Source organism: Dendronephthya gigantea, unplaced genomic scaffold (genome assembly GCF_004324835.1).
Source record: "Dendronephthya gigantea isolate DGI-Jeju-01 unplaced genomic scaffold, DenGig_1.0 000010F, whole genome shotgun sequence".
Classification (NCBI taxonomy): domain Eukaryota; kingdom Metazoa; phylum Cnidaria; class Anthozoa; order Malacalcyonacea; family Nephtheidae; genus Dendronephthya; species Dendronephthya gigantea.
Genome location: NW_021163020.1, coordinates 1,254,286 through 1,279,074, shown reverse-complemented (window position 1 = coordinate 1,279,074; position 24,789 = coordinate 1,254,286). Strand labels below are relative to the sequence as shown.

General features: G+C 41.5%; 1 protein-coding gene across 2 annotated transcripts; it reads left to right on the top strand.

The window, feature by feature from the left end:
- Positions 1–634: 634 nt before the first annotated feature.
- On the top strand, positions 635–24,789 carry LOC114518504. 2 transcript variants are annotated; one of them, XM_028538517.1, is made up of 67 exons: positions 635–685; positions 1,856–1,992; positions 2,208–2,351; positions 2,482–2,586; positions 2,671–4,266; positions 4,412–4,516; positions 4,585–4,716; positions 4,808–4,906; positions 5,019–5,087; positions 5,207–5,386; positions 5,652–5,825; positions 6,334–6,633; positions 6,727–6,909; positions 7,089–7,271; positions 7,361–7,537; positions 7,655–7,831; positions 7,917–8,066; positions 8,159–8,341; positions 8,444–8,626; positions 8,700–8,876; positions 9,045–9,224; positions 9,370–9,546; positions 9,645–9,821; positions 10,098–10,274; positions 10,347–10,511; positions 10,620–10,802; positions 10,931–11,107; positions 11,254–11,430; positions 11,510–11,692; positions 11,767–11,937; positions 12,037–12,213; positions 12,284–12,451; positions 12,597–12,765; positions 12,835–13,076; positions 13,167–13,352; positions 13,524–13,694; positions 13,813–13,980; positions 14,084–14,263; positions 14,399–14,740; positions 14,816–14,992; positions 15,083–15,250; positions 15,409–15,547; positions 15,698–15,942; positions 16,047–16,232; positions 16,354–16,524; positions 16,610–16,780; positions 16,930–17,079; positions 17,161–17,480; positions 17,652–17,883; positions 17,985–18,005; positions 18,110–18,256; positions 18,329–18,886; positions 19,059–19,343; positions 19,521–19,667; positions 19,740–20,300; positions 20,407–20,547; positions 20,661–20,804; positions 21,003–21,322; positions 21,454–21,688; positions 21,926–21,982; positions 22,058–22,347; positions 22,491–22,767; positions 22,867–22,983; positions 23,084–23,170; positions 23,244–23,505; positions 23,654–24,003; positions 24,256–24,789. In XM_028538517.1, exons 2-67 carry the CDS (start codon positions 1,914–1,916, stop codon positions 24,447–24,449), a joined length of 14,118 nt encoding a protein of 4,705 aa, XP_028394318.1. In that variant the 5' UTR covers positions 635–685; positions 1,856–1,913; the 3' UTR covers positions 24,450–24,789. The 2 variants fall into 2 exon arrangements, with proteins under 2 accessions (XP_028394318.1, XP_028394319.1); XM_028538518.1 differs by lacking the exon at positions 5,652–5,825.

The following is a 24,789-nucleotide window of genomic DNA, read 5'->3' as shown; positions in this document are numbered from 1 at the left end:
TATTTATTTCAGAACTACAAACTATTCGTGTTTGTCAACTGTTGTATCTGTTTAAAACTCACAAATAAACTAACAGTTTAAAAATTAGGAGCAACGAGTGTAAATGTACTATTTTTTGTTTTAAACGTCTGTCATTACGCAAAATCTTCTAAAAAAAAAATTTGCGGTGTCAGTACAGCATTTGGTGGAAGAATCAATCCACTACTGCCACATATAGCCACATTCAAAACGTAAACAGGTGTGCATCAGAAATTTGCAAAAGAAAATCTTCAAATTCGATCGTACGATCGTTTTTTAAACACCATAAACCGTAAAGTTTAAATTAATTTTCTCCTGAGTTTTGATTATAATTAACAGACGTAAATTTTTGCTTCTTCATTGTAATTTTAACAAAAATATTTAAACTTTTTCATTCAATTCACTTCCCCCCTACCAGGTAGTTCATTGTGTTCGTTGGTAGAATAGTAAAGAACCTATTGTCGTTGTGACTTGCCACCATGCGGCGCATGCGCTTTGTGCACAAAGGACCCGCTCCCTGGACAATGGCATTTATTATTCCACAAAGTTTGCGTGAACTTTTCGAATTATTGTAGAAGGAAACCTCCGTATTTCTGCTCAAAATTGTGATATTTTTCATAAGGTTTTGGTATGAACCGAAGTATAACTTCAAGATAAAGTTGCAAAGGTAAGATTTTTCAATGTTATTGTTTTAGATACATTTCTCGCGTCACTGTTGCAAAATATCCATCATGTCCATTGAAACGTTGACCGTTATATCCATATTGTAAAATGTATTTCTGCTTTTAGCATTCAACCGTTTTCAATAGGTTTGTCCGAAGCATTGCGTATCGTAAATGAGAATGTCTTCAGACATTGCATTATGTGTACAATGCATGTTTATTCTTGTCGAAAATAAAGAATCAATTTAGCGCAAAGTTTCAAAACTACCGACCCAGTATCTTTCTCACCCTTAAAATTATCTTAGTTACAAATACGTTGATTTCTGGAAAATTATCTTATGTAGTTGCTTCATATGATTGTCTGTAAGCATCAAGAGTCGATTGTATCTTAATTTTTATGGGGCTACATTTACATCCAAGCACAACCGGCCATTATGATAAAATATATGCAAATTCTTACAGAGTTACAAACAGCGTTACTACAGGAAACCCTTAGACTGCTTTTATGCTAAATGTCCGTTATGCTAAATAATTTTAGATCAATTTTATTGAGAGGATTTAAGAGTTTATGTTTAGTATATGTTTTTCCAACATACTCTTGTGATCATCGCTAATTTTGTCAATGAAAATGTTAAGTGATTTGAAGTTTAATCGTCTTAAGAGCAATCTATTTATTTAGATTTACTTCAGTTTGAAATGTATTTGTAATAAGTGTATTTTCGCAGTTTTTGCACTCACTCGTAACGTGTCCTAAGTTACTCGTCCGTGAAATTATGTATCAGCTGAGTAACTCAAAGAAATATAATTGCCGCACTAGACCGTCTTTAACTGCACATGTTTGGGGTGTGAAATTTTTGAATCATGTGTCATTTTAAACAGAAAAGATTATCCGAGATTATCATGCCGTTGTTAAATGGTTTTACACTTTTTCTAAAGGCAAACAACTTTAGACAAGAAATACAAAAGTATTTTACGAAGAATAATACAAATTTCATTCCAATCAATCGAAATCATTGTGATCATACTGTTAAGAAATAATTTTAGATGCTTACATTGACAGCTAACAGCGGGAATCTGAGTCAACACACAACCTGAAAACGTCTGGCCTCTTTGTGCTTCTCAAGAAATTGATATTTCTAAAACGTTTTGTCATACAAATGTTAATTTCTTTTAAGGTATTGAAGTGAAGCAAAGTGAAAGAAAAAGCAGGGACGACAGCAACCAGCAACTAAGATGAAGAAAACTGGTTGTCTTCTTCTCGTCCTATGCTTGGCATTGTTTACTACAGCAAAATTGCATCATAAGAAAATAGGTAATAACGAAATCTGCAATGGAGGTAGTAGGTTTAGGAGAACAAACGAATAGAACCAAAAGGTTTAGGTAGCCATTTTCTTTTTCCTTTAATCTCCTACCTTTTACATTTAGTCCAAGTTAAATGAGAGTGCATTGAAATTTAGATAATTTAGTAGATCTTCACTGTACCATACTACTATTCCTCGTTTTAAGATAACTTTCTTTTTGTTAAAGGTCATAAACACAGGCATAAAGTGAAACGTCAAACGAATTCTTACGAAAACTACCTTGCATCGACGCCACAAGATAGTTCAGTTTCTGGACAATATGATCAGAATAACAGTCCAGCTGCTGCTGGGACTGACGAGAGTCAGCCAGGTGGGTCATATCAGTCAGGGACTGACACTGATCTCAAACACTGGTGGGAATCGGTTGAAGCTGGTTATTATCCATGAGTCACTAAGAATTGTTAACTACCTGGACTTTCTTTTTGTAAAATAATAGCTAGCTTGGTGTCAGGATGATATTCAGTGCGCCAACTTTCATAAATCTGATTGCAAAACTGATCCTTGGGTGATGATCAACTGCGCACGAAAATGTAATCTTTGTATGAGTAAGTATGGCTGATGTACTACTGCTTATGAAAAATCTGTAAAAAGCCGATAGGGATTCTTAATTTAGCTTTTCTTTTTTAAAGAAAATGCCGATGAGAGTACTTCAAAAAATGCTGGTTCCGCGAGCCAAACAACCGATACTCAGCAAAAAACTACAAGTGAATATGCTGCTCAAGCTGATGGAGGTGCAAGCCAAACAAAGCAAAGCAATGTCGAGCCAACCGCTCAGAGTGCTTCCACTACTCAAAGTGCTTCCACCGCAAAAAGTTCTTCACCTGTTCAAAGTGCTTCCACCGCCGCTCAGACGACGTCCACGGCTGATCAGTCAGATGCCGTTTCAAGCCAGTCAAATGCTGGACCAAAACAAACCACTACTCCTTCTAGCCAATTAGATGCAGAGAAAACCCAGTCGAGTGCTCAGTCGAGCCAATCCAATGCTTACGAAACTCAAGCAAGTAGTAGTGCAAACCAGCAGGACAGTGCCAACAACCCAAATCCAAGTCAACCCTACGCTGACCAGAGACAGACAACGGCTAAACCTGAACAAACGTCAACACCATCTACGAATCCGACATTAAACAAAGATAGCACGGCTTCTCAACAACCCTCTGCAGCAAGCACAACTTCAACTCAAACCCAGGCAACAAATCCAGACAGCTCGACATTTTCCGATGAACTCCAAGCCGCCAAAGAGCCAAGTGCCGAATCAACAAGCACAACTCCAGCCAACGTTCCAGCAAATCCATCGAGCTCCACTAATAACCCTGCTTCTCAAAACACAGCTCAAAACGACCAGTCGGCATACTCACAGGGAGACTCTAAACAAACAACCGCCAGCCCTAGCGGCAGCTCAACGACTACAACCACTACCCAGACGGACGCTGCACCAGCGAACGCGTATTCTGCTGACAGCTCAAAGCAAACTACTGAAAACCCATCGGCCACAACAACCTCGACACAAATTGGTGCAGCACAAGCTGATCAAACGAAGACGAAAAGTGGCAGCTCAACCACTACCCAGACGGACGCTATACCAGCGAACGCGTATTCTGCTGACAGCTCAAAGCAAACTACTGAAAACCCATCGGCCACAACAACCTCGACACAGACTGTTGCAGCACAAGCTGATCAAACGAAGACGAAAACTGACAGCTCTCAACAAACTACAGCCAGCTCAAGTCAGAGTGAAAGCCCGGCTACTACAACACCTGCAAGTCAAGTGAACACAGCTGAAACCTCGATGCAAGGAGAAGCAACAAACATCAAGGAGTCCAAATATGCATCGTATTCCCAAACGTCTCCAGAGAATCCAGCTTCAACTGACACATCTCTGTATAATACTCAATCTGATAGACGAACGTCTGAGAATAAGCCAACAGATAATCCACAGACGACAACAGCAGCATCTTCAGGCAAAAGTTCCGATACAAATGACTCCCCATATTTCACATCGTCAAATGACCAGACTCAAAATTCGGATACTACGCCAAAACCAGACTCCCAGACAACCACTGATAACAAGTTGCGTTATAGCTACACGATGCAGATTGAAGATCTCCCAGAATCCCAACAAGATAACGATAACAAAGATAAGGCCAAACAGGGTGAAAAACCTCTTCTTAATGAAGAAGATATCAATATTACCTTGCCAAATGCTAAGAAGTCGAAAGACAAGGAAAGTAAGTTGTCATGACTCATGAAGAGGTCATGATTCTACAATGTTGATTAAGAGACATTTTTCATCTCAATTTTTCAACAGACCTCAGGATGTATGCTTCATACGGTTTTGTCTTTTTAACTGTCGCTTCATGTTTTCATATTAAGGCGATTGGTGCAAAGATGAAGAGAAATGTTCAACGACGAATGAAACAGATTGTACTAAAGATTGGATGCAATTGAATTGCCCGAAGAGATGTGGAATATGTGGAGGTAGATTTTTCATTTTCTTAATTTTACGACATGATCTTTCACTGAATACCATATGCTACCTTCAACAGGTGCCTCTGAAAAAAGCTCTTCTGAACCTGATCAAAATGGCGCCAGCATAGTTGAACCAAAAGAGGCAAAGCACAAGGGTTCTCTTGAGGATATTCGGATCACTTTGCCGTCCACAATGGTTGCTGGTGAAGGTAAGGATGGACTTTTGTTCATTATGAATAATATAGCAAGGCCTGATGATGTTCTTGTAAAGAAAGCGTTAAGGAGTTATATTATTTTCAGATTGCAAAGATCACGTGGAGTGCATTGAATATCCAGTTTCATCTTGTAATAACGGCTGGATGAAGCAAAACTGTCGAAGAAAATGTGCTCTTTGTGGAGGTAAGCCGCCTCTGAAATTTATTCGATACTTGACAAGAGATCTTTACTTTCATACTTGGAAGATATGGAATCACAAAAGCTAAATTCAGTATCTATCTTTTTTCCTTATTAGCTAAAACTAAGAAATTACCACAAACAAAGACGGAGGAATACACTTTAGGCAATACGGGCGAATCTGAAGGTAGAAAAACCTGATTTAGTAATATTTTTTGAAATGACATTGGGTCTTAGTACACGAGATTCTCACTGACTAGGTTTGAATCGGGAAATGTTTAAAATATCAGCATTTTTACCTTTCAGTGTGTTATTATGATGGTATCCCACACGAGCACGGTAGCAAGTGGTCACCAGGGCCCTGTACTCCTGAATGCGCATGTCAAAATGGTAATGTTCGCTGCACAGTCATTCAATGTCCAAAGCTGACGTGCAGTAAACAAACGAAGAAAAGGTGGAGCTGTTGTCCGGAGTGCACAAATGGAGGTTTGTTTAACGAAGTGTTTACTGTTTCGTGTTATTGTACTAGAGATTTGTACAGGTGTCGACAGTACTGCCTGAACAATACCCTATTCAATTGTATAATCTCGTTGAAATGAACACAGTAGCACAGTGTCTGAAGTTGACCAATGCAGAACGGTTTATGCAGAAAGCTATAACAATTCCTAACCGTCTCTTTGTTTCAAATTAACGTCTGTATTATGACAAATATCGTACTATATTTTATGATATATTGTGAATTTCGCCTCAGATGAGAATTGCGTAAAAGCAATCAATGCAAAAACCAAGAAATCTTCGTGTTGCGTGTTGCCGTTCATTTACAAAGGAGTTCAATATGAAACTTGTACAGCGGAGAATCATAACCAACCTTGGTGTTCTTTGAGCGAAAATTTTGATCTTGACGGAAAGTGGGGGGATTGCATCGGTATGTGAGGATCTTTCAAGATGTTGTTTACAGCAGCGAAATGACGATGAACATGACGAACAGTTAGGGACGGAAACAAACATCTGTAAAAGTTACTAAAAAGAAGTAACCCAACACTAGGAACGAAGACGTTATGAGAAATGGTACCGGGAGTATCCCACCTGCTCCATCTCTACAAACTCAACGACTATAAACATTGAAAGGTTCTTCTGTCGCCAAATAACAACGACAACGATAAAACTAAACGATAACGATATGAAATGATCAACTACAGAACAACACAAGCAAACAAAGAAAGGAGAGATAATAGAATGAAAAAACAACGAAATGATAGCGACATTTCTGACGAACAAACAAAATTAACAACAATAACGTTATTATTAGGAACGACAAAACAAATCAACTTGATAATGTTCTAGTTTAGGCTGTTACATGAACATCTTTCTGTAAAGCACTATTATCGACTAGTCTGTACTTTTCTATGTTCTAACTTTTTTTATCTTCACAGAACCGAAGCCAATCACAACGAAGATCGTACATTACGTCACCAAGAAGCCTAAAAAGCATCCGCACAAACATCGCAAGAAGCATTATTATTCCAAAACACACGGCAAGAACAAGAAGCACGAAAAAGCCTTCTTCAAAATAGGACAGGACACACAAAATGCTTATCAAGAAGATTCTCATGTTGTTTCCATGCCGTTTGCAAACGCGAGCAAATCACAGGAAGAAATCGAGGCTGAAGAAGAAGAGATTTTGAGAAAATATGGAAATCAGGAATCCGAAGAGGAAAACGACGAAGAACCTGGTGAGAATTGTTTTCCTAGAATTTTTCATTGTTTCTCTGAAGGTATTTGTAGATTCCATATGCATAACCAAACCAAAAATGATGCCTTTTTAGAAGCGTTGGATGGTGGTTATGCGGAATGGTCATCATGGAGCAAGTGTCTTACGCCATGCGGCGGTGGGGTGCAGGAAAGATTCAGGAAATGCGATCGTCCTCCTCCTGCCTTCGGTGGTTTGGATTGCCGCCATATTGGACCGGCACTTGAGTCACGTGAATGCAATAATATCCCATGCCCTGGTGAGTATATTTCTTTTGATAGAAAATGTAGTTTCAGTAATCTATTCATTGTCAATGGCACTTGCATCACGGGGATTATCATAATGCGTTTGATATCTATCGTCAAGGAAATACATGGCTAAAACTATGGATGGGCTTTAACCAAATAATTCTGAAACGTTTTTCCCTCATTTTTCTAGTACATGGTGGTTTTAGCAGCTGGAGTCCCTGGGTTGAGTGTAGCACAAGCTGTGGCGGGGGAGTCACGACTAGATCACGTCTTTGCGATAATCCATCACCAAGATATGGCGGAAATGATTGCAGCGAAGGAAAACAGGGAGCGTCTGTCGAATCAAAAACATGCAATAGCTTCCAATGCGAAGGTTTGAACTCTTTTCTAAATACATTTGATTGAGCGTTTTCCCGGAAAAAATCTTCTATGATACTAATCGGGAGAAATATTCTCGCACAGGTGCAGATTTGTTCACTCAGTGGTCTGAATGGACCGAGTGTAACAAGGAATGCGGCGGTGGCGTCAGCTTTAGGAAACGTACTTGTACCAGTCCCCTGCCTGGTGGTAACGGTCAAGATTGCAGCTTACGCGGATCAGTATCACAGACAAAAGCATGTAACATGGAGCCATGTTCTGGTAAGATTTGCTCAAACATTAGGGAAGTAAAACCGGTAATGTCAAAACGATTTACTCTTCAGAAGCAAGGTGAAATATAATTTACTCATGCCACTGCTACGATGATCTCTTCTTTAGTCAATGGAGGATACACACAGTGGACTGAGTGGTCCACGTGTTCCCGGAGTTGTGGCCCTGGTATTACTTCCCGGCATAGAACGTGCACACAACCAGTACCTTCCGCAGATGGTAAGGATTGTTCGGTCATTGGAGAATCTTTCCAACAGAAAGTGTGCTACCTAAACAATTGCAAAGGTAAATAACTGACTGGTTAACGAACCAAACACATTAAATGATTTCATCTACCAGGTGAAAGGCTCAAATTTTCATTTAATTTTAGCCTCAGGAAGATGGACTAACTGGACGAATTGGAACAAATGCACCTTACCATGTGGGGGTGGTATTCAGACTCGCACCAGGAAATGTATTGAAAAACCGTGCGAAGGAAATGCTCATCAGAGTCAACTATGCAATGCATATCATTGTCCAAGTATGTCATTTCAAACCTTCATTGCAGGACATTTTCCCCAATTTAACGTCAAGAGAACGTCGCAAATTTCAATGCAATGTATTTGTTTTTAGTTAACGGCCATTTTACGGATTGGTCAGCATGGTCAGCTTGCTCTAAGTCTTGTGGTGATGGCCAGTCGACACGAACCAGAAAATGCGAAAATCCTTCACCGAAATTCGGCGGGAAAACCTGCACCGCTCAAGGACTAGGTCCCAGTAAAGAGAAGCAAAAGTGCAACGTCAAAGATTGTCAAAGTTTGTATTAATTATCTCGTTTCTAATTTTGTACTCATCTTCTTAAACTATAAAACAGTTTTTTGCCATTTATTAGGCTTAAACTCTGGTTTCTCTCTATAGTATCACGTGACGGTGGCTACAGCCAATGGAGCGCGTGGACTGAGTGTTCAATGACGTGCGGAACTGGAGCAATGTCGCGATATCGAGCCTGTGATAACCCACGTCAAGCGGGAGCCGGAAAAGATTGTACAAGGCTTGGTGTTGGCGCACAAAGTGTACCTTGCTTCCTCAAGGAATGCCCAAGTACGTGGTAACTCTTTGCAAACGTTCATGGACAACAAGTTCTCATTTTAAACTCAAGTTATTTATCTTTTAGTAAATGGCAATTACAGTGAGTGGTCAGGCTGGTCAGCGTGTTCGGCGTCGTGCGGCGACGGTTCCCGATCTCGCACGCGAAGTTGTACAAACCCTGAGCCGATGACGGGCGGTAAGAGCTGTGCAGAGATTGGGGATGATATTGAGAGTGAGACTTGTTACCAAGGACCTTGCCCTGGTGAGTAAACAAACTATGTAAATAGACTATATTAGAGAAATGAATGCCGAGCTTTAGTCTCTTACCAGTGGTAATGCTGGTCTTTCTGTTTATGCGATGGTAGTAATTGCACATACCGGCTTGTTCTGTGGTTCTTCAATTTTCCTCATCCATGATATTTTATCTCAGTGACGGCGAAGCTCGGTGAGTGGTCTGCTTGGGAAAGTTGTTCAAAGACCTGTGGTTACGGTATACGACAGCGCAAGCGCAGATGTCTTGGCTCAAATGAGTTTGGGGAGTCATATTGTAATGATGATGGACTGGGGTTGTCTCAGCAGGCAGAGCGATGCTTTGAACGATCTTGTCCAGGTAGATTGAAGATTTAAATCATGTTTCTTGCCCGTGTTTACCCAAGTTTACTCACCCCATCTCAAACTTTCTTTCTTCACGTTCCCAGCGCATTCACCGTCCCAGAAATCAAGTTTTACTAAATGATCCTTTTCATTCTTTGTAGTTGATGGGAATTTCGGGCCGTGGTCCGCTTGGTCAGTGTGCACTGCGACGTGCGGCGGAGGTGCCATGAGTCGTTTCCGAAACTGCTCCGATCCTATTCCGATGCATGGCGGGAAAGGATGTGAGAGAATTGGCGCTGCATTTGAAATCAAGTCATGTAGTGATAGCTATTGCCCAGGTTGGTTTGTTGGCTGAATAGTAGGTTACATGTTGGCATTCATCACGGTCCTAACTGAGCGCTTTTAAATCACCAGTGATTTCAATATTGTTAAATAGTTGATGGTGGTTATTCGATGTGGTCCGAGTTTGGACCTTGCTCTCGAACTTGTGGTACTGGTTACCAGACGCGAAAGCGGACTTGCACCAGTCCCTCCCCGGAACACGGCGGCCGGGATTGTAACCAGTTTGGCTCGACTCAAGACGTTCAAGAATGTGCAACCGATCCTTGCCCCAGTACGTTTTACTATGATGTATCTTAGTAAAGGAGGAAGACAGCAAAAGGGATAACACTTAGACTGATAGTATGCTCCAGTACAAATAAAGCCACCTTTGTTGAGGTTTTTCAGATGATGTTGACTTGATAAAAATTGTCCTCAATTAAATTTGAGATCAAATCTCCTTAGTTGAAGTCGATTAAGTAAAGCTAGTATTAACTTGATAGGTTTAGGAGCATGACCTATAATTAATACAAGCAAAGTCTGTGTATTCATCCATTTGTGTCATTTTCAGTCAGTGGAAACTTCAGTGCCTGGTCGGAATGGGCAAACTGTTCAAAACCATGTGGTAATGGTGTGATGGTGAGATCAAGATCCTGTAATAATCCAACACCAAGTTTTGCTGGCCAAGATTGTACTTCATTGGGACCTCAAATTGAACAGAAGAACTGTATTCGCGAGTCCTGCCCTGGTATGCATGTTTATTGTTATATCTCACTATATTCGTGGCGTTTGATCTCAATGTTATTCTCCCTGCTTGCAGAACGATGTTCCTGCGGTGGGTGGACCAGCTGGTCAGAATGCACGCAATCTTGCGGGGGTGGTTTCCAGACACGTAAACGACAATGTACCCCTCCTAAATCTGGGGTCGAATCTTGCAGTAACGAAGAACAGGAGACACAGCTCTGCAATTTGAACGTTTGCCCAGGTTCGTTGGATTCACATTCTTTGTCTAAAAGATACAATTAATGCTGCACAAAACGAAGCGAATATAGCAAAAAACTTTCTTTCTCAAGTATGACTATGCTCTATTTAGTGGATGGTGGTTATAGTAAATGGAGTGAATGGACGAATTGTATAGGAGATTGCGAGCATGGATACAAATCCCGATCACGAGAGTGCAATAACCCGACACCAGCTTTCGGTGGTCGGCCTTGTCAGGAAGCTGGCCTTGGAGAATCTTATGAAAGCACCAGTTGCCTCAAGAATCCTTGTGCAGGTAGAATATTGAAGAATTATATTATTACGTCTCGTATTGATCAGGGCAACAGTCACAGCTTAGGAGAAAGTATTATGAAAGTTTCATACAGGACGTCTGTTTTTGAAATTGTTTTGTTTCTTCTGTAGTAAACGGCAAGTACAGTTCATGGTCACCATGGAGCGCGTGTTCATCTACGTGTGGACTGGGACAGAAGAAACGAACTCGGACATGTAATAATCCGAGCCCTGCATTCGGGGGACTGGATTGTAGTCGTTATGGTGCTTATGAACAAGCCATGGACTGCTTTGTGGCTGATTGTCCAGGTAAGACTTTGGCCAAAACAGTTGTTTCATTCATTTTATTCCGTGCATGTTTCTCAAATAGTCAGCCGTTGACTGACGCGAACAGCCCAAAAGCAATGTGTAAAATGGATGTTCCATGACACTGATAGCTTTTTATTCTCTTCCAGTCAATGGTGGTTTCTCTCCCTGGTCAGAGTGGAGTGAATGCTCCAAGTCATGTGGTTGGGGATATCAATCACGTGAACGTGAGTGCAACGCACCTGAGCCATCACGTGGTGGAAAAGATTGTACAGCATTTGGTGATTCCAATGAACTACAAGCTTGTATGATTGTTGATTGTCCAGGTAACCATTTATTGCTGTTGTCTTGCTGCACGTGAGCAGACTAACGCATTAACCGAACCTGATGTTATTTCTTCATTAGTCGATGGCAAGTTTACTGAATGGGGAGCTTGGGGCGAGTGTTCTAAGACCTGTGGCGAAGGACGTAAGAGACGTAAGAGATTCTGCACTGCTCCTAAACCTGACTTCGGGGGTAAAACATGTGCAGAACAAAAACTTGGTGACACAGCAGAAATGGCGAGCTGTGATCTTGGTCCTTGTCCTGGTAAGTATTATACAATATTTTCCGGGGTCAATCGATCATCATCTAACTTCTCATCGTCTGTGTTTCTTCTGTAGACGCTGGAGGTTGGGGCGATTGGTCAGCGTGGTCATATTGTTCAGCTACTTGTGGTCGTGGTAAGATGGAAAGATCACGTCAATGTGATGCTCCAGAACCTGTCGGTGGAGGAAGGCCCTGCGTGGGACTGTTGACCCAACAGAAAGACTGTACTTTGCGAGATTGTCCAGGTTCGTAGCGATATTTCTCTCATTGTAAAACAGGCAGAAAAGTCTCAAATGAGCCTTCGTGTCAACTCGAAGTCCATGATCTTGTTGTGTTTTATCTAGTAAATGGCAACTACACAAACTGGGGTAAATGGACTGACTGTGATGCTAAATGTGGCGATGGGTTTAAGACCCGATGGCGGTCATGTTCAAATCCTGTTGCCACTGGTGGAGGCCAGGATTGCGCTGAGTATGGGCCAGACTCAGAATCCAAAGTTTGCTTCAAGAAACCATGTAAAGGTAAGGAATTCTTCCTTACATTTGAGGATAGCATGGGAGAGATTGTATAATTTATCCCTTTTTTCTATAGTGGACGGTTCTTGGGGTCAGTGGTCTCAGTGGTCAATGTGTAGCAAAACATGTGGTGATGGGGCGCAGGTCCGCAGCCGGGTATGTGACGACCCTAAACCTGCTGCCGGGGGAACTACGTGTGCTGGAACCGCCACTCAAGAGAAATATTGCCGAATGCGTGATTGCTGTAAGTCAAGGATAGATAAGGGTTTATGAACTAAAGGTTTATGAACTAAGGATTTATGAGCTAATGCTTCATGAACTAAGGCTTTATGAACTAAGGCTTTATGAACTAAGGGTTTATGAACTAATGCCTTACAATTTGATCTTAGGTGATATCCCGTATGTGGATCTCGGCTGTTTCGTCGATACAGGAAACCCATCTACAATGCCCGAGATGCTGTTAACTGACACAGACCAACGCAGTCCTCTGTTCAGCGGTGTTTCAATGAAACGCGGAATTAAAGACTGGGATGATTATATGTCAAATTTGATATGCCGGTAAGTTGTCTAACGTTGCTTCATTTTTTGAGAGTTTTCCCTTAAATATTAACTTTATTTTTTTTCTAGTTGTGCTCAAATAACAAACGAGAAAGGTTACACTCACTTTGGTATTCAAAATCTTGGCGAGTGTCGCTCGGGAGTGAACGTTGATAGGTCGTACGCAAGTCAAGGAGCTCGAGTTGCGTACACACATCAAGGTCCCAGGCCGTGGGTCGGGTGTATGGGCAGGGGTATGAAGCAATGTAAACGACCTTCGCTTAGCTGTGTTGGACAAGATCAAACAAACTACGTTTATGGCTTAAAAAACAGTACGTGTTCTACACTTTTGCATGATATTGCTTAGGTAGTGTCGTTTATCTGAATCAGACAAGCAGCTGATTGTGTATTTAAATTTACAGTCGCTCCTGTGAACGGCAACTACACTTCCTGGTCTCTATGGTCGCCATGCTCCAAGAGTTGTGATCGTGGTCTGACGTCACGTCGTCGTAGTTGTACGAACCCTCCGCCACTTTACGATGGAAAGGACTGCGAAGATATTGGACAAGATGAAGAAATGGAGGAGTGCTTCCTAAAACCTTGTGCAGGTATGTAGAATACACTTTGGTTTATTTCTGAAACTTCTGTTGATGCTGCCGAGATTTCTCTCAAAAAAAAGAGATCTTGGTTGTTCCTGATTTGCTAGCCTCTTCAACAAAGTTTTCTTCCAGCTGAGTAGAAAGTGTTGTTCATTAGAATCAATTAAATTTGCGTTTTAGTTAATGGTGCGTGGAGTGGTTGGGCAATATGGAGCGATTGTTCTGCCTCTTGTGGTACTGGAAGGAGAACACGTATCCGAGGATGTAACAGTCCAGCTCCTTCCAATGGCGGAGATCTGTGTAATGGACCAGATACTGAGATTGCTGAATGTTTCAAGAGAGACTGCCCAAGTATGGATTCGTCAACAATTTTATTAAGCTTGGTTTCTTTCTTTTTATTATATACATTCCGGTTTTATTTATTCTCAGTTGTACAGGCGATGGAGAATATTTTATTTTCTGTTTCTAGGTGATGGCAGATGGTCAGACTGGCAGGCATGGGAACCATGTTCTGTGAGCTGTGGTTTTGGTGTTCAGTTGCGAACTCGATACTGCAATAATCCAGCTCCTGTGAACGGCGGGAAGATGTGTGAAGGAGATTTAGTCGAAAGCTCACCTTGTGAGGCAAAACCATGTCGTGAGTATCGCAATGTTTTCATAATTGTATCTTGTAGTTCACACAGGGAGTTAAAACTGATAATGTAACATTAGATCATCTAAATACATTGCTTTTTTTCCAGCTATAAACGGGGGCTTTGCAGATTGGTCTAACTGGTCGGTGTGTTCTCGGTCGTGCGGAAGAGGATCAAAATCGAGAGTTAGAAAATGTATCAACCCTCTTCCACGGTACGGTGGGCAGTCGTGCGAGAGACTGGGACCAGGAGAAGAAAAGATTCATTGCAATGCCAACCCATGTCCAGGTAGCCAAATCTTTAAAATTTAGGAGCTTATTTGACTAATTTGTGAAAAAATTTTCTTTCGCTTAAAACGAAGATAATTTTCAATATAAAACTTTGTCGATGACAAGAAAATTTCTTATTTTTTCCTTTATCTAGTCCATGGCAACTGGGGAGCCTGGAACGGTTGGAGCAGATGTTCCGCCGAGTGTGGGCCTGGTGTGAGGACACGTGACCGTAGATGTAACAATCCATATCCAAATTACGGTGGAGCTTCGTGTGTTGGCAAAGGTCACGAGTCAACTGTATGCAGTATGCCAGACTGTGCCATTGACGGCAACTGGGGAGCCTGGTCAGAATGGTCGGATTGTCAGAGTGATTGTGGCGTGGCAACCAGACATCGTACCCGTGCCTGCATTGATCCTCCACCCGCACATGGCGGGCGGGGCTGCGAGGGTGATGCTGAAGAATATAGTGATTGCAAATTGGGTCATTGTCCAAGTGAGTATTGTGTGTTTGTTCACACAACTGTACAACACTTCATTATTGTTAAATGTAATCAATGATTTGTTTTAGTCGATGGTATGTATTCAGACTGGAGCATGTGGAGCGGTTGTGATAGACCATGTGGATCTGGGCACAAGACACGCGCTCGATCCTGTTCCAATCCAGAGCCTCAATTTGGTGGTATGAATTGCACTGGTCAGGGGTCTGAACTTGAGACTGTTGCATGCAATACTGATCCCTGCAAAGGTAGGCGAATAGATACAGTCAAGCCAGTTGAATTTAGGTGAATGAGTGTTCAAAAGATGGAATTATAAACTTCTTACATTCGTTTTTTAGTTGACGGTGGATGGTCGGGTTGGACAAGTTGGTCGTCTTGTTCGCGTACCTGTGGACTGGGTCTTACCACTCGTTCCAGGAGTTGTTCTTATCCCGTGGCTGAGTTTGGTGGAAAACCTTGCCCTGGCAAGTCTGAAGAGAAGAAACCTTGCAAAGACTTTGATTGTTGTAAGTATATTGTCGTAGAATTTCTCTTCATTTATATCTCTCTATAATTTGTAACGCAGCTTGTTTGTCATCCTGATATTTATCCTGAGGTAATTTTATTTTTGTAAGCGCTCTTGAAATATATTTCTCATTGTCTCAAAATGATCATCATCTTTCAGGTGATGTTCCGTACAAGGATGTTGGATGCTTCATCGATACCCAACGCACACCTCGGCCGTTGCCAGAACTTCTGTTCAGTGAAAGGGATAAAATATCCTGGAAGAAATGGAAGAGCTTCATGTCGGATTTAATTTGCAGGTAAAAGGCTAATGTTTTGCTCATTGGATGCATTGTGGTCCGTGTGGAAAATCCTATTTATTTTTCCCAAAAGTTTTCACCATTATAGAGATATTCTTGGATAGCAACTGGAACGTATTGATTAAGTTTCCAATATTTTATGTTTTAAAGATGTGCCCAAGAGGCTCGCTATAAGCAGTACACACATTTCGGAGTGCAGCATTACGGTGAATGTTATTCCGGTCCTCAAAGTTGGAAAACGTACAGAGACGAAGGTTTGAGACAAGACTTTACCAGACCACCCGACCCACAACCTTGGGTTGGCTGTGTCGACGAATCCTTGAATCAATGCAAGCAACCAAATCTGGAATGCGTTGGAAAACAGAATACGAACTTTGTTTATACCATTGATCAAGGTAATAGCAAAAACATGTTAAGAATACACTGAGTTACTGTTCTATAATCATTTTAAATTAAATTGTTTCAACCATTAATGTTTCAATGCTTCTTTCCCTCTCAGTTAAACCAGTTAATGGTAACTATAGTGACTGGACTGCGTGGAGTCGATGCTCTACCTCGTGTGGGCCTGGCTCAAGATACCGAACACGAAGTTGCACAAACCCCGCTCCATCATTTGGCGGTCAACCATGTTATAACATGGGAGGCGATGAAGAAGTTGAGGCTTGCTTCCTAAATGATTGTCCAGGTTTGTACATTTTCAGGTTTCTTCCACCCAGAATTTCACTATAAACTTTTGAGACATTTTTTCCTTCTGACTGCCTGTAAATTTACTTCACCAATCATCGCTTTCATTTCTCCTTCTGAAGTTGATGGGGGTTGGAATAACTGGGGCGAGTGGACTGAATGCTCAGCCAAATGTGGAACTGGCGATATCTCGAGATCTCGGCAATGTGATAGTCCCGCGCCGCAATATGGCGGAAAGAAATGTCCTGGAAAGGCGACTGAAAGTGTCCCCTGTAACTTCCACAAATGTCCAGGTATGGATCAATCTTCGTGTGCATCAAGTGTTAAAATTGAATCATTTTGAAGATCTCAACGAGTTATTTTGCTTGCATCTCTTAGTTCGTGGTGGTTGGGCTGTTTGGTCGGCGTGGTCCAAATGCTCCTCGTCTTGTGGAAATGGTCAACAGACAAGGAAGCGAGAATGCAACAGCCCTAAAGCAGAGTATGGCGGAGAACCGTGCACTGGTACCTCTGTTGTCTTCCAGAATTGTGTGGAGAAGGAATGTCCAGGTGAGAGGATGCCGCAGATAGAAATTAGGTTAATTGACTTGAGCATATGCTTTCTCATCTCCAATGAAAAACACAGATATATAAATTGTAGGTTCTATTTTTCAAAGAAAAATTCTGAACTAACCCTGAACTGATCTTCCTCTTTTCAGGAATTTGGGGTGATTGGTCGGACTGGAGCGAGTGCTCAAGAACATGTGGTTCGGGAGGAACTCATTCGAGGACTAGGACCTGTCAAGGAGGACGGTTGTGTGATGGACCAAGACATGAGACAGAGCAATGCATGCTCCAAGATTGTCCAGGTAGAAACTGCCTTTCAATTATCGTGTATTTTGCTGCTTTCCTAGTAAAAGAACCTTCTTTCAACTACATTCTTTATTCAGAGTGTTCCAAATCTGCTGACATTGCATTCATAATGGATAGTTCTGCGGCCACAGATGAGTCAACGTGGAACCGATTGAAATCGTTCGCGCGCGGGGTTGCGAATGCGTTCCTTTTGAATGATGATGCGACGCGCGTGGGCTTGATCACGTACTCTGCGCGCCCGACACTCGAATTGAAGTTTGATGAAAAGAATGATCGAGACGAGTTTTCAGATTTCCTCAATACGGTAACACCCACCCATGGTACACCAAATCTGGAAGAAGCTTTAATGATGGCAAATGATAAACTGTTTGTTCCTAGTGCTGGTATGAGAGCAAAGGTGAGTGTTAGTACATTCATTTTACATAAAAGATTTCCAGCATTTTAGAGTTGTGATAATATATAAAACATACCTGCTAGGTTCATTACAAAAAAGTAGTATTCTAAATAGTATTTTGTAGTATTCTAAATTGTATTCTATCGTTCTAATTCCATTTAATTGTTCTACAAGGTGCCAAATGTTGCAATCATCTTAGCCGAGGAAGGGCCGATGAATAGTTACAACGATAGTTCCATACCGCTGAAAGAAAGAGGAATTACTTTGATGAGTGTAGGAGTTGGAAACAGGGTGAATCAGTACGAATTACAAAGGATTGCCACCAGTCCTGATCATGCAATCTTAGTGAATACACTGGACGACGCCATTGCATCTGTATCAAACGTAGCAAATGCAACATGCTTGGGTAAGTTGAATGTTTAGAGAACATTTGTTCGGGTAGTCAGTCATACGTTCTTTCAAATGTCCTATATACCTTATCTCACACACCTCCTTTCCTTTTCACAGCGAAACCAACGCCTCCTCCAGGTAAATTAATTTCATAACAATGCGTATGGAATATTTCCCAAACTAAAACTTTCCTCCAGTATTTTTGGCGTACCTTTGCTAATCTATCCTTCGATCTTTCACAGTGAAATGGGGTCCATGGAGTGATTGGTCGTCTTGCTCTCGTCTTTGTGACGCTGGTGTCCGCCATAGATTAAGATCTTGTATGAATGGAGACGAATGTGTTGGAAAGAGCAGGGAGGAGTCTGGATGCATGCTTCAGAAGTGTCCTCGTGAGTGTCGAAATGACGTTACCATTCGATCATTTAATTGATTTTCCAGCTCATGATTGTTCTTCTCTTCAGAGTGCAAGTCGGTCCTTGACGTTGTCTTCGCCATCCCAATTTCCGAGAGTGTTCCGAAGACCGAACTCGACGAGGCGAAGAAGTTTGTCCGAGGAGTTATCGATGGCCTCAGCATCTCACCACAGGGTACCCACGTCGGTCTTCTTGGCTACTTCGACTATCCTAGAGTGGAATTGAAATTAGACACCTTTTATGACAAGGAGGATATTTTACGCGCTCTTTCTTCAGTCCAGACAGTCGACGGCTTTAATAATACTCGTATTGATTCAGCGCTAAAAGCAGCTCAATCTGACATGTTTGCACCTGCTAATGGTGTTCGCGCTTATATACCAAAGGTTCTTGTTTTCCTTGCCTCGGGTGATTCTTCAGATCAGAACCTTAAAGACGCTGCCATGCCATTGAAGAATGTTGGCACTACAATCATACCGTTAGTCACTGGGGACCTGGAGACGAAAACCATTGCACCGATAGGATCCAGTACCCTACACTACTTTGCATCGGATAACTTTGGTAATCTTGCCTCGAAGCTGGATGCTATTTCTGCCAAATTGTGTGGAGGTAAGTGATATATACTTGAACATTTCGCAATAAACCACTCCTTCACTGTGAATAACTATGGTAGTATTTAATATGGATATTTATATATATTGTTTTTCCACAATGTTTACTACTCTACCTGTGCTATGATTCTTGACCTGTATCATATGTTACCTTATATATTTTGTTGTAGCAACACTGGCCACTGGTTCCTCCATCAATCGGTTTGGTGCAACCTCGCGTGTCCACGGCATCTCACAATTGCTTCTCAAGAGTGGTGATAAAAAACCTGCAGTCTCGCCACCAGCAAAACCCCAGGTTTCACAGACCAAGACACCGACAGTTGTAAGACCACAGACCGTGGTCACGTCAAATGCTCCGCCAAAAGTTGCTCCGCAAGGAAATGCACAGAAACCCGAAGTTAAACCAGCAATCCAACCTGTTGTAAATCTGAATGAGAAATTAGCCCCAGGAGCTGGTGAGTGCTTTAGTAAACGTCTACTAATTGGGTACCACCTTCAGGCGATTTGCGTAGGCCAGTTCTAGTGATCCTACCACCCTTAAACGTTTCATGTTTTCCACTTCCATGCGATTTGGCATTCCTTATTGTTAATTCTCCTAAAAGGTAGCGACTGTTTGCATTTGCAATCTTTAGGTTTATGGAAGGATTGGGGTGTGTGGAGCGCTTGCTCGAAATCCTGTGGAACGGGCAAGAGTACTCGTGTTCGCTTGTGTGACAGCGCAAAATGTAATGGCCAGCGTCCAACTCAGGCATTGCCATGTAAACTGCAAGACTGTATAGGTAAGTCTTTCTGTAATTTTCATTGTTTTCGTTCACACTTGAAACTGATTTCTTCATCTGTGTTACTTTCAGCGTGTAATCACAATCTTGACCTGGTTCTGGCTGTCGACTCATCAGATGCTGTACCTAAGAAGGGCTGGAAGAAGATCAAATCATTCATGACGGGCATTCTCGACGCTTTCCGAATCTCTGAGTCGGACACGCACGTTGGCATCGTAACCTTCTCTTCAGTTCCTTATCTCGAGACTCGATTTTCCGAAAAGAGAAACGACATCACAGAACTGGTGAAGAACATGCAGCAATTGCAAGGAAAACAACGCAGGGTCGATAAAGTATTGCGAATGGCGAATGCTGAGTTCTTTTCTCCTGAATCAAGAGGCTTTAGGCCGGACAAAAGTAAAGCGTTTGTGGTTATAACCGGAGGTAACCCGACCCAGGGTACGGAGAATCTAATCTCAGCTGTAAGACCGCTGACTCAGAATGGGGTGTCTGTTGTCGCCGTTGGAATAGGATCTGATGCTGATGAGGGACAATTAAGATCAATGGGTGGAAGAAAGGAGAATTCACTTAAAGTTCCAAACTATGATGATCTGCAATCATACGTTACCGCTGTAGTTAAAGATATTTGCGAAGGTGAGATACACATAATTTATGTTTACTTTATATTTCAACAATAATACTATTATTATCTCCAGAAAGCGTTCAGATTCATACTCATCAATACTTTTTAATTTCACAGCCGGACACAAGAAGCCACCGCCATTACCCGCCCCTGCTCCAAAGAAAGCCGTCTCTAAGGTAGCACCACCACCACCGCAAGCAAGTAATGCACCGAACAAGAAGCTCTCTTTGCCTGAGAAAAAAATCGAATCATTGATAAGTAAGTTTGAACTTCTTTTTTACCTGACCAGACACACATGAAATCTTCAGTTTATGGTTGTTCCTTAATGTATCACCATCATGATTTTAACGCTTACTGATTGTTTGTTTTAGATAAATGGGGAACATGGAGCAACTGGGCAGCGTGCACCAAGACGTGTGGCGAGGGGACTCGTGCGAGGTCTCGTGACTGCGCAGGCTATAACTGCACTGGACCGTCACTAGACAAGGAAGCATGCTTTGTACAAGATTGTCCAGGTAGGTTTTAAGGAGTGGTTGCTAATATGATGGTTTATGTTGCCTTTATTTTTAAAACAAAGGGTGATGGATGAAAGTTCTCGAGAACAATGATAAGGGAATAGTACTTTCGGAGATTATGAGAAAATTAGAAAAGGGTCTGATATTAACTGTGACGAGAAGGACCATTTATAATTCTGTGTTTGTTTATTTCTATAGATTGCCAAAAGAGGATCGACCTTGTGTTTGCAATGGATGGCTCGGATGATGTCATCGACAAGGAGTTTATGCAAGAGAAGACATTCGTCACCAATGTCCTGAACGCCTTTAGTGTCTTGAAGGATCAGACTCATGTTGGTGTTGCTACCTATGGAGCCGATGTTTCTCAAGATATACCGCTGACCAACCAGTTTGATAAGGACAGTTTGTTCGTGGCTGTCAACTCGCTGATAAAAAACAAAGGCAAAGGAAAGTTGACAAAGGTTCTGGAGACTGCTCGAAGCAAGCTTTTTACTGGCTCCCGAGATAATGTTGCCAAGGTACGTTGGCAGTTTATTTTGTGGAAAATATTTAAGCCAAAAAGTAACTTGATAACACTGCTAAGCCTGTGATCCTTGATAATATTCATTTACTAAATGGCATTTCACTCACAATTACTCAATCATTTCAGGTGTTAGTATTGTTAACCTCCATGAAGAACAAAATGGCGGAGAATCCAGAAAAGGCCGCGCAAGCTTTAAAGAAGTCTGGCATTGAAGTTGTGGTTGTAGGCGCTGGCTCGAACGATCGCAGTGCTCGTGATGTTTTAGGCAAAGTTGCAAGCAGTAATTCTCGTGCCTTCCCTCTGATGTCATTTAATGATCTGATAAACGATGTCTACCTAGTTGCTACTAGTGCGTGCCAAGGTAGGTAGATGCAGAGCTGTGTTAGCTTTGGGTTAAAGAAAATGTTTCGAGATATTATTGGGATTTAGTATAGGGCTTGAGCCTTGGTTAGGTGTGTCGCAATAGTCAACGAATTCGTTGTTGGAGTAAGGACATCCCGGTAGAGATTATGCGGTTGGAAAAGTAGCTTCCGGGCAAACGTTTTTGTCAATCTGGAGCAAAGAACAACTTCTTCATTATCTGCATTTTGTTTTACAGCTAAACCGGTTCCATTAACGGGTGAACCAACCCAAGAAAGCCCAGCAAAACCTTCAGGTAAGTTTTTGTTTTCATGTGAAGATACAAGTTGTTTTGACTGCTGACGTTTTTCAAAATTTTGTGATCTTTTAGTGTGTTCCAAGCCCTTGGACGTCGCATTTGCTTTGGATTCCTCCGAAGACGTCAGCAGTTTCCAATGGCAACGGCAGAAAGACTTTGTTAGTCAGGTTATTGATGGACTACAAATAGCTCCCGATGGTGTACATACAGGAATTGTAGCCTACGGTGCAATGCCCACAGTTGATCTGAAGTTAAACGTAAGAAACAAGGACAAACAAGCGTTGCTTCAAAGTGTCGCCGGACTAAGAAGAGCCGTTGGTAAACGGAATATTGGCAGTTTACTAGACATGTCAAAATACAAGGTATAAAACTTTATATATGAACTCCGAACCTTCGACCTTGACTAATGAAGAATACGTACCTTAATTGCTTGGATCCCTTGACGGAAAAGTTTTTTATTGTTTACTTGCCATTTTAGTATTTATACATTGCTCTCAATTTGTAGGTATTTGGACCTGATTCTGGCAGACGTTCTGACACGCCGTCAACTCTTGTTGTGCTTCAACTTGGAGCTGATCGTCCAGGAGCTGATACCGCGAGTGTGAAGCGATCTTCAGAAGGTCTACAGAAGGATGGAGTACGAGTTTATGTCGTAGGTGTGGGATCGAGTGTTTCAAGAAATGATTTGGTCGCATTTGCATCATCAAACAATGATGTACTTCATCTGCCATCTTTGAGTGATAAACGATTGGCTGGAAGGCTTATTGACACTTTGTGTGAAGGTAGGTTTTTGTTATTTTGTGATGGTAATGTAGTGATGATGGCTGGATGTTGTGTCGTGACATTTTGAGTAAACTTAAATGAATGTTTTCTCTTTAAAGGACCAAAGCAAACGCCTGAATCCGATCAACCATCTTTGGGTCAGGCAGCTCCAAAATCGCAGGGGATTCGTCCAGGAACATCGGACTTACAAAATGTGTTGCTGACATCTTCTCCAAGTAAGAACCGGAATAAAGCTCTGCGGATCTAGTACCTCACTCTATTTTGTTGCTACAAACAATAATACACAAACCTAACCTGTCTCGCTGTTGTCATTAGGCAAGCCTGCTGTTCCAGCACAGAATCCTTCAACACCTGAGAAAAAGAAGGAAAAAGATTTCACTAAGGTCGTCGATATAGTAGCAGGTAAGACAATCGATAGAATTTAAATCATTTGCGAATATTTCGTATTCAACAACTATAAACTGCTCGTTCACAGCAAGCTGTCGTGAGATTAAGCGTCGTGTTCGTGGCGCTGAGGACGGTGAATTCCCTATCATGTTTTCACCGCATTGCGCTCCAGTTAAACTCTACTGTCATGGTATGGACACAGAAGATCCGAAGGAGTATCTCACGTTGCCTGCTGGCTCTGATAATAACTATGCCTCGTTCCACAAGGAGAGACTTAAAAATTTCCGAAACTGTGATGGTTCCACTGATCCAAGTCCTTCCCTAACTGCGAAGTATTGGGGAAACACGAAGTAAGTCCTAAATGAAATTATTCAGGATCAAATTACTTTTTTTCTAACGGTAACATTAATCCAGCCCGATTTCTTTCACTTAAATCCTCGAATATACAAGTACATGTTAAAAATCTTTTAGCATTGATGTAACTCCCATATTTTACAGATTCAGCAAGATTCGTATAAATCCGAAGAACGGTCTGGTGAAACAAGATGATTTCAGATTCGCCATTTCTGAAGGAAACCCGGTGAAGTTTGGCCGCGGTGGCGACTGTTTCTCATTGGGCGAATGTCGACGAGGTGGTTTCCAAATGGATCTCTCGGGCACTGGACTCGAGTTACGTGATGACGTCATGTGGAAATCTTGGGGCGCACCAAAGGGTAGTAGGATGATAAACTTCACAAGATCCCCTGATCACACTAAAGTCTCCGCTATTTGTGGAGGATCCTGTGGTGGATGCCAGCCCGCGAGAGGACGAATTTATCTTATTCCATCATCTTGCAATACTCCTTTGGGTAAGTGACAAACTGCGCATGAGCCACTGAGCTATATATTGACTGGAGAGATCTAATTTATGCCTCTTTAGGTTCGGCTTGCTCTGATCTTATGACAAAATGATATTATGACAAAAATATCAAATCTGTGTTGATAACATCTTGATAATATCTAAACTCGATCAATATATTAAATTCCACTAAATTCCACTTAAAAGTTTCTAAATAAAACTCCAATGATGTAATTTTTATTAAATCAAACAAATTTTGCAGGCAAGAAATTTAAAAGGTCGATCATCGAAGCTACGGAGCTTCTAGATGAACCGTTTGAACCGTTGCACAAGAAACGAGGGAAAGTCGCTAAGAAAAAAATTAAACATAATAGCAAGGCTTTAAAAGACATTTCTAAAAAACATTTCTTGCTCGAAAAACACCGTCGAAACAGGAAACATAGTAAGAAACATTAGTTTCCCTGCTGTGTTCATGATTCTGTGAAAATCCACATAACGCTTTAATTTTATGAAATTGGTAGGCACATATATATTTGCTCGTATGGGCAATTGCATAATGATATACTAATCGTACGAGATCTTCTTTTTAAAATGGTATGTGATGATCAGTAAAATACAAGTTATATATAACTGAGATATATAAATTTAGTGATAAAATGCATTATTATACCATACTTAGTTATATTTCAAAGTATATCAAAGTTAGTTAAACTAAATATTACATACTGGATATTATAGTTGTAATATTTTCGCTAAAATTTTACTGAACCTGATCGTGAAAAGGTTTTAAATCTAA